This window comes from Xiphophorus hellerii, chromosome 10 (genome assembly GCF_003331165.1).
Source record: "Xiphophorus hellerii strain 12219 chromosome 10, Xiphophorus_hellerii-4.1, whole genome shotgun sequence".
Classification (NCBI taxonomy): Eukaryota; Metazoa; Chordata; class Actinopteri; order Cyprinodontiformes; family Poeciliidae; genus Xiphophorus; species Xiphophorus hellerii.
In genome coordinates this window covers 15,643,213-15,655,366 of record NC_045681.1, presented here as the reverse complement: position 1 = coordinate 15,655,366, position 12,154 = coordinate 15,643,213, and the positions used below count along the sequence as shown (strand labels likewise).

General features: G+C 37.1%; 1 protein-coding gene across 1 annotated transcript; it reads left to right on the top strand.

The window, feature by feature from the left end:
* The first annotated feature begins 872 nt into the window (after positions 1-872).
* On the top strand, positions 873-10,676 carry kctd2 (potassium channel tetramerization domain containing 2). Its single transcript, XM_032574431.1, has 6 exons — positions 873-1,547; positions 3,297-3,405; positions 3,513-3,604; positions 3,758-3,853; positions 4,125-4,250; positions 4,860-10,676. Exons 1-6 carry the CDS (start codon positions 1,194-1,196, stop codon positions 4,887-4,889), a joined length of 807 nt encoding a protein of 268 aa, XP_032430322.1. The 5' UTR covers positions 873-1,193; the 3' UTR covers positions 4,890-10,676.
* The last annotated feature ends 1,478 nt before the right edge of the window (positions 10,677-12,154 follow it).

Here is a 12,154-nt window from a genome sequence, read left to right as displayed (position 1 = left end):
CTCTACAGGTCAAACCCACACACTGCACGACTCTGCTCCATTTTATTGTTTTAACAAGTTCTGAAAATGCAATATCCATTTTAGGTGTTAATATTAGCAAATAGTAACAATTTATTTGACTTTAATAGTTAGATAAGCTTTAATTTCTTTAGAGAAAATATTGTCACAATATGGAATAAAGCTAAATTGCTAAAAGTAAGAAAAAAATACATCAGTGGGTTTCTAATTGTAAAGATAACTGAATGATTACCAAATGAGATATAAGAGAGACGGGAAATGCAATGCAGTAAAAAATATATATATGCATACCTTTGATCAATAGAATAAAAAATGAAAGGTTTTATTAATTAAATTTTCTATGCTTATAAGTAGGCATTTGTGGAGTGCGCAATTAACAGTTGTAATCTTTTTAAAATCACATTTGAAGCTTTTAATACTACTTATTTATTTTGTTTGTTGATTTGGTACAAATTCAGATGTAATATTTGTTCTATTTTGTAGTGGTGTTTAAGTGCTTATTGCACAGAAAATGTTGATTCCAAACTCAACTGCAACAATACCCTGGTTATCTTTTCTACTTCGCTTTTTTCCCCACACAGCTTGTCAGTAATATGCAGTACTGGCCTGTATTACTGTGAACGACCATCTATCTTCCTTTGCAGTTACCTTTTTATTGTTGTGTCAAGTAAAGCAGTCTTGTCTGTGAATATAGATCATAATAACATACAGTTTCAGAATTAAAAATAAGTTTTTATTCAGTTGAATTATGTAGTGTTACAATTTTTGTTGCACGTGTACCTGTGCAAAGAAAACAAAAAAAAATATCACTATGCAGAGTAAGCACAGGACGCTTTTATTTTGAAAAACCATGACACAGAGGAAGTAAACAGTAATCACGTTACAACCCGGAAGAATTGCCCTTCTCTGAATAACGTTTGAATAGCAAAGAATGACCACTGTATCTGAGGAAGAACCGATTAACGACAGGGCTGCAGAGGTCTTCCAGTTGCTAGTGGTCATATTTGTGTCCTAATCTGTGGACTGAAGGTGGAGGCGGCAACGCCCTGATGCCCTCGGAGAACAATCCCCGCTCTCTGTTTACAACCAGTCGGCTGGGAGAAACTGGTTCCCCGCAGTGGGTCGTTAGCTAAACGGTTCTGCCGTGAGTGTTGTTTAGAAGCGGGGGGGAAAAAATGGCTGAGCTGCATGTCGTGGAGCCGAGTGGAACAGCGACCATAGAGCAGCCCGAACATCGCGACGTTCGGGGTTCGATGCGTCTGGCGTCGCCCACTCTCTTGCTTCCTCCGCGGAGCAGCAGCCAGCTTAGCCCCGGCGGAGGAGGCAGCAGCGGCAGGTCGGTGTTCGGTTTTCCGCTGAAGAGCAACCCAAGCTCGCCGTCCGAACCGTTAGACAAGCCGGGCTCACGGTGGGTTCGGCTTAATGTTGGCGGGACCTACTTCATCACGACCAAACAGACATTATGTAGGGATCCAAAGTCTTTCTTGTTCCGACTGTGTCAAGAAGATCCTGACCTGGATTCTGATAAAGTGAGTACACTTAAAGGTACTACATAGTGGTGTTTTCTACCAATAAATGTACATTGATAATTTTTAAAAAAGTTATACGGTGAAGTAATTACTCCACAAGATTGTACAAAATATATTTTTTTATAAAGCACTCCAAATTATACACTGCTAATTGTCTGTAGTATCTATTTGGGCTGTGACATCACATGAGGCACAAGGATGGAGCTGGGCAGCCTATAATCAGGAAACATGGTGAACAGGTTTTGACATGTGGGTTAAGATTCTGAAGAATTTGAGTCTTAAGGGGAGCTAGAGCTTGAGTCTGATGGACACAAGGCGTCTTACTATGATGAAACCTGCACTTGTTTTTTGCTCCAGAAGTTTGTTTTGTAATTGGGCTACTGGCTGCGTTGACCCCTCAAAAGCCAATTTCTTTGTATTGTCGGTTATGTTTTCCAGAACTTGTGTTAATTTACTGATAATGTGTCCAGCCTATTTTTTAATTTCTTTCAATTCGCCTGAGCAACATAAGTGGGGCTCCTTGTTGAAGTTTAAGTCTTACAATGTTTTACATATTTTATTTACGTGAACAATTGTACATGTTTTCATACAGGGTTAGGGTTACTTCTCACAGATTTGGTTGTAAACTGAAGGACACATATCACCCCAAAATGCATGCTGTATCTTGGTATTGATCACAGTGTATTCATGCTCTTCCAGACGGAATCATTTTAATTGTTTGTTAGCTGTATAGCTGTGCCCATGAATTATGGAGGAAATAGTATCACAAAGCTGTTTGTAACCTGCTTCGTTTTGTCCATCTGCTTTAGCTAGCACTCATAAAACAAATAAATGCTGCATTCGTCTTAAAACACCTTAAAATGACACAGTTTGTAAGTACAGAGGCACTCCTTCCAGTCTCTCTCACATTACTTTTGATTTTGATTTTCCAACAGCTTTTCTGTTCTTGACTATGGAGCAATAGGATGTTTTTCTTTATTCTTCTCTGTAGTATTACTGGTATTACATTTAGCCATGTCAATGGTATAGGGCTGTTCTGCAAGTTCATGTGTGTTGAGGCTAACTGGTAGATTGGGGCTAATTGAAAGTTTGTAATAATCCTGGAGTTCTTTAGAAAACCAAACCTTATGGTTTAAATGACTTTACATGAAATTGTTGCTAAAGAAAAAGAAATCTGACCATTCCACTCTACGCCGGTCCCCCTCACAAACTTCTCTGAAGTGTTTTGTCGTTGCCAATGTCAAAGTTCAAACATTTTTAGCCACAGTAATATGGTTAGCAAGTAAACAAAACAATGTTCTTTAACAGCTTAAATATAATGGAGGGAAACAAATTGCCTACAGTTACTGATGATGTGTCATTCTATGTATAAAATGCTCTTGGATCTATGGAAACTATGGCTTTAACAAAAGGATGGAAACAATCAGATGCCAGGAAAATCCTTCCAGGACAGCTGAACTTTATCACTGGATGATCAGAATCACTATAATTGATATCAGATGTGGGCTGAAGAGGACTGAATGCTTAAACAGAATCATAAGATCCTTCAACAAAGCATCAGTTTAAAGTAGTCGCCAAACAAAAATACCTTTGTGTCTCCTTGTATAAAAATACTAACAAAAATGTATTTGCGCCATTACTCGTCTTCAGTTCCACACTAATGCCATGCAGTCCATTGGTAAAGCTCGGGTTTTCCATGCAGTACAGTCAGAGCAAGATGACAGATCACTGTTGTGTGATTAATTACAGGACGAGACCGGAGCCTACCTTATCGACAGGGACCCCACATACTTCGGCCCCATCCTGAATTACCTTCGACACGGAAAGCTGATCATGGATAAGAACCTGGCTGAGGAAGGTAATGCAGAACAGCATCTGACAGTGAACGCTGTAATCAGCTCCATCTGAAAATCTTGATTTAAAAGAAATAACAATTATAATAATTTAAATGCACTAATGTTTTAGGCGTTCTCGAAGAAGCCGAGTTCTACAACATCGCCTCCCTGGTGAGGCTGGTGAAAGAGCGAATACGGGACAACGAGAACCGAACATCTCAGGTAACGTGAGACCAAACCGGCAACAGAGCAGCTGAACAGACTCATGTGCAGAAACAACTTCAATAATTGTGAGCTTGCTTTCAGATGATTGATGTTTATTTGTGTGTCTGTGTGTGTGTGTGTGTGTGTCTGTGTGTGCGCGGCGTCCCTCAGGGCCCTGTGAAGCACGTGTATCGAGTACTGCAGTGCCAAGAGGAGGAACTCACACAGATGGTCTCCACCATGTCGGACGGTTGGAAATTTGAGCAGGTGCAGATACAGAAGCGTTGGCTTCGGGCATTTATTTTGAAGCTAATGCTACAAAATTTTACATCAGATGCTTAAGCAAAATCTTTTAACTCCTACATTTCATGCTCAAATGTAAATATGTAGCAGACATGCTGAACTTCAGGCAACTTTAAACACAGGGATTAATAGGACATTGATGACAGTGATTAACTTCTTAATTTACTTTAAAAAAAATTTAATAAAAACTTATATAAGAGTATAACTGTTGTTTTTTGGATTTTTTTGTCTCCAGCTCATCAGCATTGGCTCCTCCTACAACTATGGGAACGAGGACCAGGCAGAGTTTCTGTGCGTCGTTTCCCGGGAACTCAACAACTCAACGAATGGCATCGTTATCGAGCCCACAGAGAAAGCCAAGGTTGGTGTTTGGAAACTTTTAAGCAAGTAGCTGGACATGTGGATGATAAAAGACAGTTTTACCAATACTTTAACTTCCAATAATCTCAATAAAAAGTATGGATGCACAGATAATTTTGGGTGATCGGTCAATGAAAATGATCAATCACCCTTAATTTTCTAATCTTATCTACTTTGTCAAAGGTCTAAAAACCAACCACTGTCCTCTTTTGCTTTGCCATGAGACAGGTTTGACTGATAGACTGGCCCACCAGGTCATATCTGCACGTTTGCAACAATAGTTACCTCATCGTTGCCAACTTAGCAATTTTCTTGCTATGTTTAGCAACATTTCAGACAAAAAAAATTGGCATCGGCCAAAACCGGAATCGACAGGTCAGGCTTTTAAAAGATCTGTAATTGGAGATTGAACAGAAAACTGCAATCTGTGCACCCCTAATTAGTATATTAGGGGTGAGGAGTGAAAATAAGTTTCACTTTTTAAATTAAATCATTTAACTTGTTTTAGGCTTCACCTGCATTGGATGCCTCGCCTTTAAAGCAACAACAACAAAGATTTAGAATAATCTCAAAACTCTCTTTTAATTCAACTTTTACTTCTGGCCTTCAGATCCTTCAAGAGCGAGGCTCCCGGATGTGAGGAGCCGGCGAGTCGGAGCGGAACCACAGCATCATCAAAAACACGAGCGCACACTCCAGTTATCATCGATCAGCCAGCTGCCCCCTCCTCCAGCGTGCCTTTCCACCGCGGAGGCTCCCTGACGCCTCCTCGTCTTTAGCGTTGCAAGGCGATCCCGGCTTCTCGCCTCGTTTCTTCTCCCGTTTTAAAGACACGACGAGTGAGGCGATTCTCCTCTTTGGCTGCGACATTGAAGTTTTGTTGATCTCACTGGATGGATGCACAGAATAAATCCTCTTTTCCTTTAGCGGCTTTTATCAGATCTGGGATGTTCGCTGTGTGTCACAAATTTGGATCAGTTCAGCAGAAACTCCTCAGGACCCGAGCATAAAGGAATTAAAAGGACTCCATTTTTTTTTAAAACCCTGGCTGCAAACGGAGCCTTGATGCAGCAGATTTGCTCGTTACTTCTAGAGACGGAGCCTAATAGGCACAGCATCTTCTCCGCTCATTAAAGGCTCACAGAGAAAAAGGAAGAGACCCTTTTTTTATTATTATTTATTTTTTCCGTTTCCTGTATGCGGCTCATTTTGATCTGTGAAAATTTGGAATATTTCCACGCAAAAGAAAGCAGCTGACTCAAAACAGACCATTACTCCACTAGTGCACAAATGTGTCCAGGCATGTAAGAAATCTATATTAAAACCTATATAGTCGTCGAGATGAAAATATATGAAATTTTGAATGCAAATGGTGTAATTACTGATTTCTGTATCATAGCTGTCCTATATTTACATATTCTTGTGGGTGAGTTTATTTAAACAAGGGGGGGAAAAAAAATATCAGTTTTGTTACCAGACTAAGCGCCCATTAGAGTGTGAGTTTGTGTGTGCAGTGCCTCTCTGCTTTTTGCCCATCACTGAAATATCACACTTTTCACCTGCACGTTTTCTGTAGTGTACCTGAAAAGAAGAAGGAAACAAAAAAAGGTGTTTTACAGCTTATATATCCTCCTTTGATCTATTGCATATCTTAAAATTGTAAGTAGGGATGAAGAAACCTTTCGCTTGTTGCCGTCTGAGCATAAAAGCGTGGCAAGGGTCGAATCGTGGCCAGTCTATAATCTGCCTCAACACATTCGCCGCGTCTTGTGTGTACTACTCAGCTTTGCAGCCAAACGTCGTCTCGAAGTCTGCAGCATGTGTAGCAACCGCGGCGCGAGCGAACTGTCCTGCTCGCACTTCAACCCTGAGCCTGCATCAATGCAGGAACCTTGCAGTTTGTAAGAGAACCTCTCAGAGTAGAAGTGTTCTGACTTTTATCCTCTTCAAATCAAACGCTACTTTTTTTTACCAGCTGTTTAGCTTTTTTTTTTGTTGCCAGCAACTTAGATGCAGCAGTTTTTTTCTTGAAATATACAGTTTCATCTTATTAAATTAGAATATAGTTGAAAAGTTTATATATCGATTTATTCTATTGAGAGGGATATATTTCAAGTGTTGATCTCTGCTCGTTCATTTTGATAAAAGTGACTTTTAGCCAAAGGAAACCTAAAAATTCAGCTTTTCAGAAAATTTGCATATTACATAAGACCACCAAAAATAGTACACAGTTGTTATCATGATGAAGACCGGTAACGTAAGTTGTCCAGAGGACGCTCGTCGACACTTTCCATGTAGAAATTAAGTTACAAAGCTCATTGTTCGCAGAAACCTGTAGCCAAGAATATTGATGGAAAGTTGATTGAAAGGAAAACATATCAGTAAGCATTAATAAAAAAAAAGTAACAGAATAAAAGCTTTAAATATATTATTGATGTACAAGGAATCTAGTTAATGCGAGTGTCACTTTTTGGATTCAAATATCAATGTATTAATTTAGTTGAGATAACTTAGAAATATAGTTTTATGATTCATGCCAACCATTAGAACCCAAACTATTCTTTTTAACTGAAAGAAAATGCAGGAAACAAAGTTTTCTGATTATTTTTTTTCTCTTTTTGTTTTAAAATTTCCTGCTTGATGGATGACCATAACAAGTAATTTAAAACATAAAAGGTATCGGATTCTTTTGGTTCTATAACCTTAAGAAAAATAACCACAGTATCACTATATGTGCAATCAAAAAAAGTAGAAGCAAACATGTATTAATAGTTCTAGTTGCTTTTATTAAAAAAAAAAAAAGAAAAGTAATATTTATGCTTACTGCTGCTAACATGCTGACGTTGATTATCATGGTGTACAAAATGTATAACGTTTGATTATTTCGACTTTGGAGCAAAGACTTGGGCCAAATTAACAGTACGTTTCAAGTAAATGTGCAGAATATCAAACCTTCCTGCTGTTCTGGTCAAGGGAAACGCCAACTGAATATCATCAAACAGCAACAGGTGGGGTGGGGGCGTGCTATGCTCCTTACAGCTGGAGAAATCTCTGCTTACCTCGGCACTTTCTCTAGGCTGTAAAAACGACATGGTGGAATATTGTTTGAAATCGTAACTTTTTAAAACCTCAGCATATCTTCATAACGGGAAACCCTGCTCCCTAAAACAGCATCACATTTATTTTGTAACACTTTTCAGCTTGATACATTTTATTTTCATACAGTACACTAAAAGCATATTCATATTTTAATTATTTCTCCTGGAGGTTCCACTATTTACATGGTAACAGATATATTTTTTTTAACACAGATCATCTATACAACTGGCATTCATCGCCTTTATGTTTCATCCTTAAGATAAATATATTTAAGGCATTTAAATCACGCATGAACAAGAATGATGCATCTTGATGAGGGAAGAAAAAAAAGAATCAGTATTTTCATGCTTATCGTTAAGTTGGGACTCAGAGTCCAAACTTTGAGGCAACATTTTCTTTCCTTCTCTTTCTTCAGTGTGTGTGTGTGTGTGTGTGTTGTGAAGCTATATTCTACTAACAGTAGTTATGAGCAGACAGCCTGCAGTTGAAAATACCCAAACATTTCATGAAGGAGTATTTGGTTTCTTACTTTTGGCTGTTGCTTCCCATCGTTTGTGTTCGGTGTTGTGCCTTTCACCAGTGTTGTGCTCAGTAGTACTCCCCTTTTGTGAGAAGGTGCCTGTCATACCCTTAAAAAAAGTCAGGAGGTTTCTACCTAACGTATAGTGTGTGCAGTTTGTTTTTATCTTTTAAATGAAAATCATTTTGAATATAGGCATTACGGCTCTCTGGCCGCATAAAAAAGCATTAAAAAAAAAACTCTGTCAATTGTGCCCCAAACAAGTTTTCTGTGTGCATCTGCATGTCAAGCCAATGACGAATGAGGACAATTGCAAGCTTTATCAGAAAATGTTGTGAGATTTTCATGCTTTTTTTGTCAAGAGACATTTTAGATAGAGACAAGCATAAAAACTGTGTCATAAAGAATGGGTAAACCTGGACTGACTCATTCTAGCCTTTCAGACATTTGTAATGTCATATTTACTTTGTGAAACCAGTTTGGGAAAACTGATAAAATCCCACAAATGATTAAGATGATCCCTTGGATTGTTTTAAGCTGGCATTAGCGACTGCTTCCTTTGGGACTGACTGATTTTGAGCTACGTCACCCAACTTTCAGTTGCACTTTGCCCCTTTCTGGTATAAACATTTCTAATGATTAGTTGGAATTATTTTATATGCAAAGTTATTTAATGGGTGTACTTACAACACATTCGTTTTACAAAGGAAGTTCTCTTCTTCTGCTTGTATCTTAGTAAAACGTCAGCAGGGCACTTTTTAAAAGAAATCAATTTGACTGCGAACTTGAGATCCTTTTGCAGCTTATTTTTTATTAAGTGACATGCTAACATCCCCATTTAATAATTCATATGTTTGTGATTGATATTAAAACTGTCCAATATGCCTTTTAAAGTCCAAGATTGATCCAATCTCAAAAAATCAAAGGCTCAAAGCGATTTTACCTGGTTTGTGCTGGGAAGAAAATGTTAGCTTGTAAAACAAACGATCATTTTGATTAAAATACATTTAGCTCCATGTTTAGGAAGTTTTTAAAATGAAAGTGTCTCAAAGAGATTTTTGTGAAAGATTCTAATTATAGCCTCCCAGAGTTAGCATGACGGAAACCTTCTTTAAAATAGGATTTTTTAATAAGCTATCTTGGTAGTCAATGTTAATTTAAGATAATCAATTAAATTACTATTTAGAAAGCATATATTACTGTTGACTGTCAAAAGGTTGTCTCAGATAATGCTAATAAAACATGGTAATTATTTGAGCCAGTTGGGGTCAGTTGTGTGACTTTTTTTTATTTTACTTTTTTAGCTGTGACTTTTAAGATCAAGCTTATGCATAGTGCAAATAAATGCGTTCCCAAAGTCAGTCTGTTTAAGCAAATTTGGCAAACGCTTTTTTAAAATGAGTAAAAATTCAGGGATCTTTGTGAATTGATGTTAGCAGCGCTAAAGCTTATCGTCATTTCTCACAGTTAGCCTGAACAAAAAACATTTAAAAAAAAATTTTTTTAGAAATGTTGCTGGCAATTTTAGTATTGAGACAAATTGAATTTGAAATGGCAAAAATATGCTGTCATTATACTACCTGACATTTAGCACAAAGCCATTTTTATATGAAAGTGATATTGGCATTTAGCTAATACTAATGCTAATCTAGTATTAGCTAAATGCTAATAGTAGACTCCAGCTAGCAAACCGTTTCAGTTATAGATATTCTTTTGAGGTGGGATGATAATTAGCTGTAGTTTTTAGTTGAAAGCAGCGATGATGCTGATCACAGCCACGGTTTATCTGGAAGGCTTTCATTAAAAGCTTAGAGACAATATAAAAGTTTTAGATTAAAGTCAGATGCAACAAAGATCCATCCTGTGGTATTAGGTTTTCTTTACTGCTTCATTTTATGGGATCAAATGTGTTGGGAAACACTTACCTTACTAAACTTTGCCGTGTGATTCTCCAACTATCTGCCTTCAGAAACACGCTGTTAATGAGCAAAAGATTTGATCATCACTTAAACTAGTTTCTATACGAAATGTTGTACAGTACTGCCAAAAAAAAGTATATGGGCACATAAAACGATGAGAGCATGCATTGTTCAAAGGATAATCTTATGTACTGAACTTCGTCTGACCTCTGTGTTGGTTCAAAGTTGATGTGAAGCATCAACTTCATGGGGGGCGAAGATGATGGCATGGCTCTGTGGTTTGTAAGTTGTATATTTCTGTGTGGAACAGTTGGTCAACAAATAGGTGTATTTGTGACTCATGGACGACATAGTTCTGTTATTTGTTGGGTTTTTTTTTGTTTCTTTGTTTGTTTTGTGCCGTGTATGTAGTTTTGAACACATAAATTAGCTTGCCACCCAGAGTGGAGACCTTTCTGCAACAAGTTTTGGGTTAGGGAGTTTTTTGTTCTTTTTTTTTTTTGCGACCTGCAGAAGACCATGCAAAAAAAAAAAAAATTATATATATATAAATATATAGAAACTGAAAATGTCTTGTGTATCAACTCACCACTTAACCTGTAAGCACCTGCATGCGTTTGTGGACATGCACATGTATATACTCATTTAGATGTATTAGAAATGTCACATATTAACTTACTTTGTGCTCATTTATCAACAGTATTGATGTCATATGTGAATATTGTTGATGAAGACTGTGGAGAACATTTTACATTTAATAGTTTGTTTCACTTTAATTTATTTTGTATTTTTTCAAATTTTGTCTACCAATGTTGTTACTTTACATATAACAATTTTAACAAAGCCCTGTCTGGTTTGTAATCATAAAAAATATGTCTGTGTTTTAAAACATGGCTCACTGACTATTTATTGCTTCTGTTTGACTAAAGAAAATACAGGCTGATGTCCTACTTTAATAATATACTTTATATTATATATCCAAATAGGAAGACAAATTGATTAGACATTTGAGGAGAAAGATAGCAGTGTCTGCATTTCTCTTGATAAGCTCAGACTTTCAGGTTGTGACTGAAATCCGACCATGATGTGCTACGAATAAACTAAATAAGTTCAGGCATGCAAAACAAACATAGCAGGAATTTTATTCATCGTAATATCTTCAAACTAAAAAGAAATATCAGTTTTATCTAAAAAACAAACACATAGTTAATTCACTTTTAAAATGTTTCATTGGTGAGTGCAACAACAAATTATGAATTTATCTGTCAACCTTAACCATCAATGTCAATTTATTTATAGACTGTAGCATTTTAAAAACAACATAAATTGAACAAGATTATTTACAAATCAGTCAGAGAAGAGAAAAACAAAGTAATAAATGTCTCGCCTGAGTGGCAGAATCTGCCGCGATTAATCACAAACTATGAAAATAAATGTTTAGGAACTGTTTACAACAGTAATAAGTCTCTTTATGTATATTAGTTCAAACTTGGGAGACGTCTTGAGTTGGACTGCAGTGGTCTGAGGATGTCAGTGGGCGGGGCTACTGCTCTTTTAAAAAGTAATTGCCCTGAAGATGACTTGCTCTGTAGGTTAACTAATCAGAAGCTAAGGTCCATTTTGCTGAATTTAGATGAATTCAATTAAATGTCAAGGTTAATAAAGGAATAATGCTCTAATTCAACAATAAATCATTATGTTTTAAAACACAATAAAATTCCCTTTCCAACATTTTTAGTTTCTAATTTTATTCTAGTTAGACAAATATAAAACTTTATGACGTATGTATCTATTATGTTGAGATCGTTTTGGCATTACAGTAATGAAGCCTCGACTGCACAGCAGCAAAGAGGCCACCAGAGGTCGCCCAAAGCATATTTTTCAGAGTTTAATCGACATTGGAATATTTTAACAGTCCAACGTTCCTTCATACTTTTCAGGATAATCTGTAATTAATTTTGCACGAATATTTTCAGATTACTGGTTCAAGTGTAAATTGAACCTCGGCTCCAGTCTCAAGTCTTTTGCCGCCGCTAACAGTTTTTCTTTCCCTGTGTTTATTCTGACCATCTTCTACGTCCCTGATCGTTTGACGTTTCTCTTTGGCAACCAGTTTGTTGGGATGATATGCAGCGTTAATTTTAATGCAGATCGAAAAGTTTCAGTCTAGTCTCAACAGATTTGGACATTTTAATACACTATTTGCTGGAACGACTTTACTGGCTTTCTCTTGAAGCGTTTTGTCTTGCCGCTTTACTATAAAGTCCAGAACTGCGAGATTGTGAATTGTGAGATTCTCTCGCCTTTCCATTAAGGTGGGTTTGTAGTCGAGTCACACTGTCTTGTTTCTCTTTAAGATGCTGGATG

Excerpts from the sequence above, each read along its gene's own strand:
- kctd2 (XM_032574431.1), top strand. The coding sequence starts at position 1,194 with ATGGCTGAGCTGCATGTCGTGGAGCCGAGTGGAACAGCGACCATAGAG. Across the intron at positions 1,548-3,296 it reads CTGACCTGGATTCTGATAAA|GACGAGACCGGAGCCTACCT; the intron begins GTGAGTACACTT and ends GATTAATTACAG. Across the intron at positions 4,251-4,859 it reads AGCCCACAGAGAAAGCCAAG|ATCCTTCAAGAGCGAGGCTC; the intron begins GTTGGTGTTTGG and ends TCTGGCCTTCAG.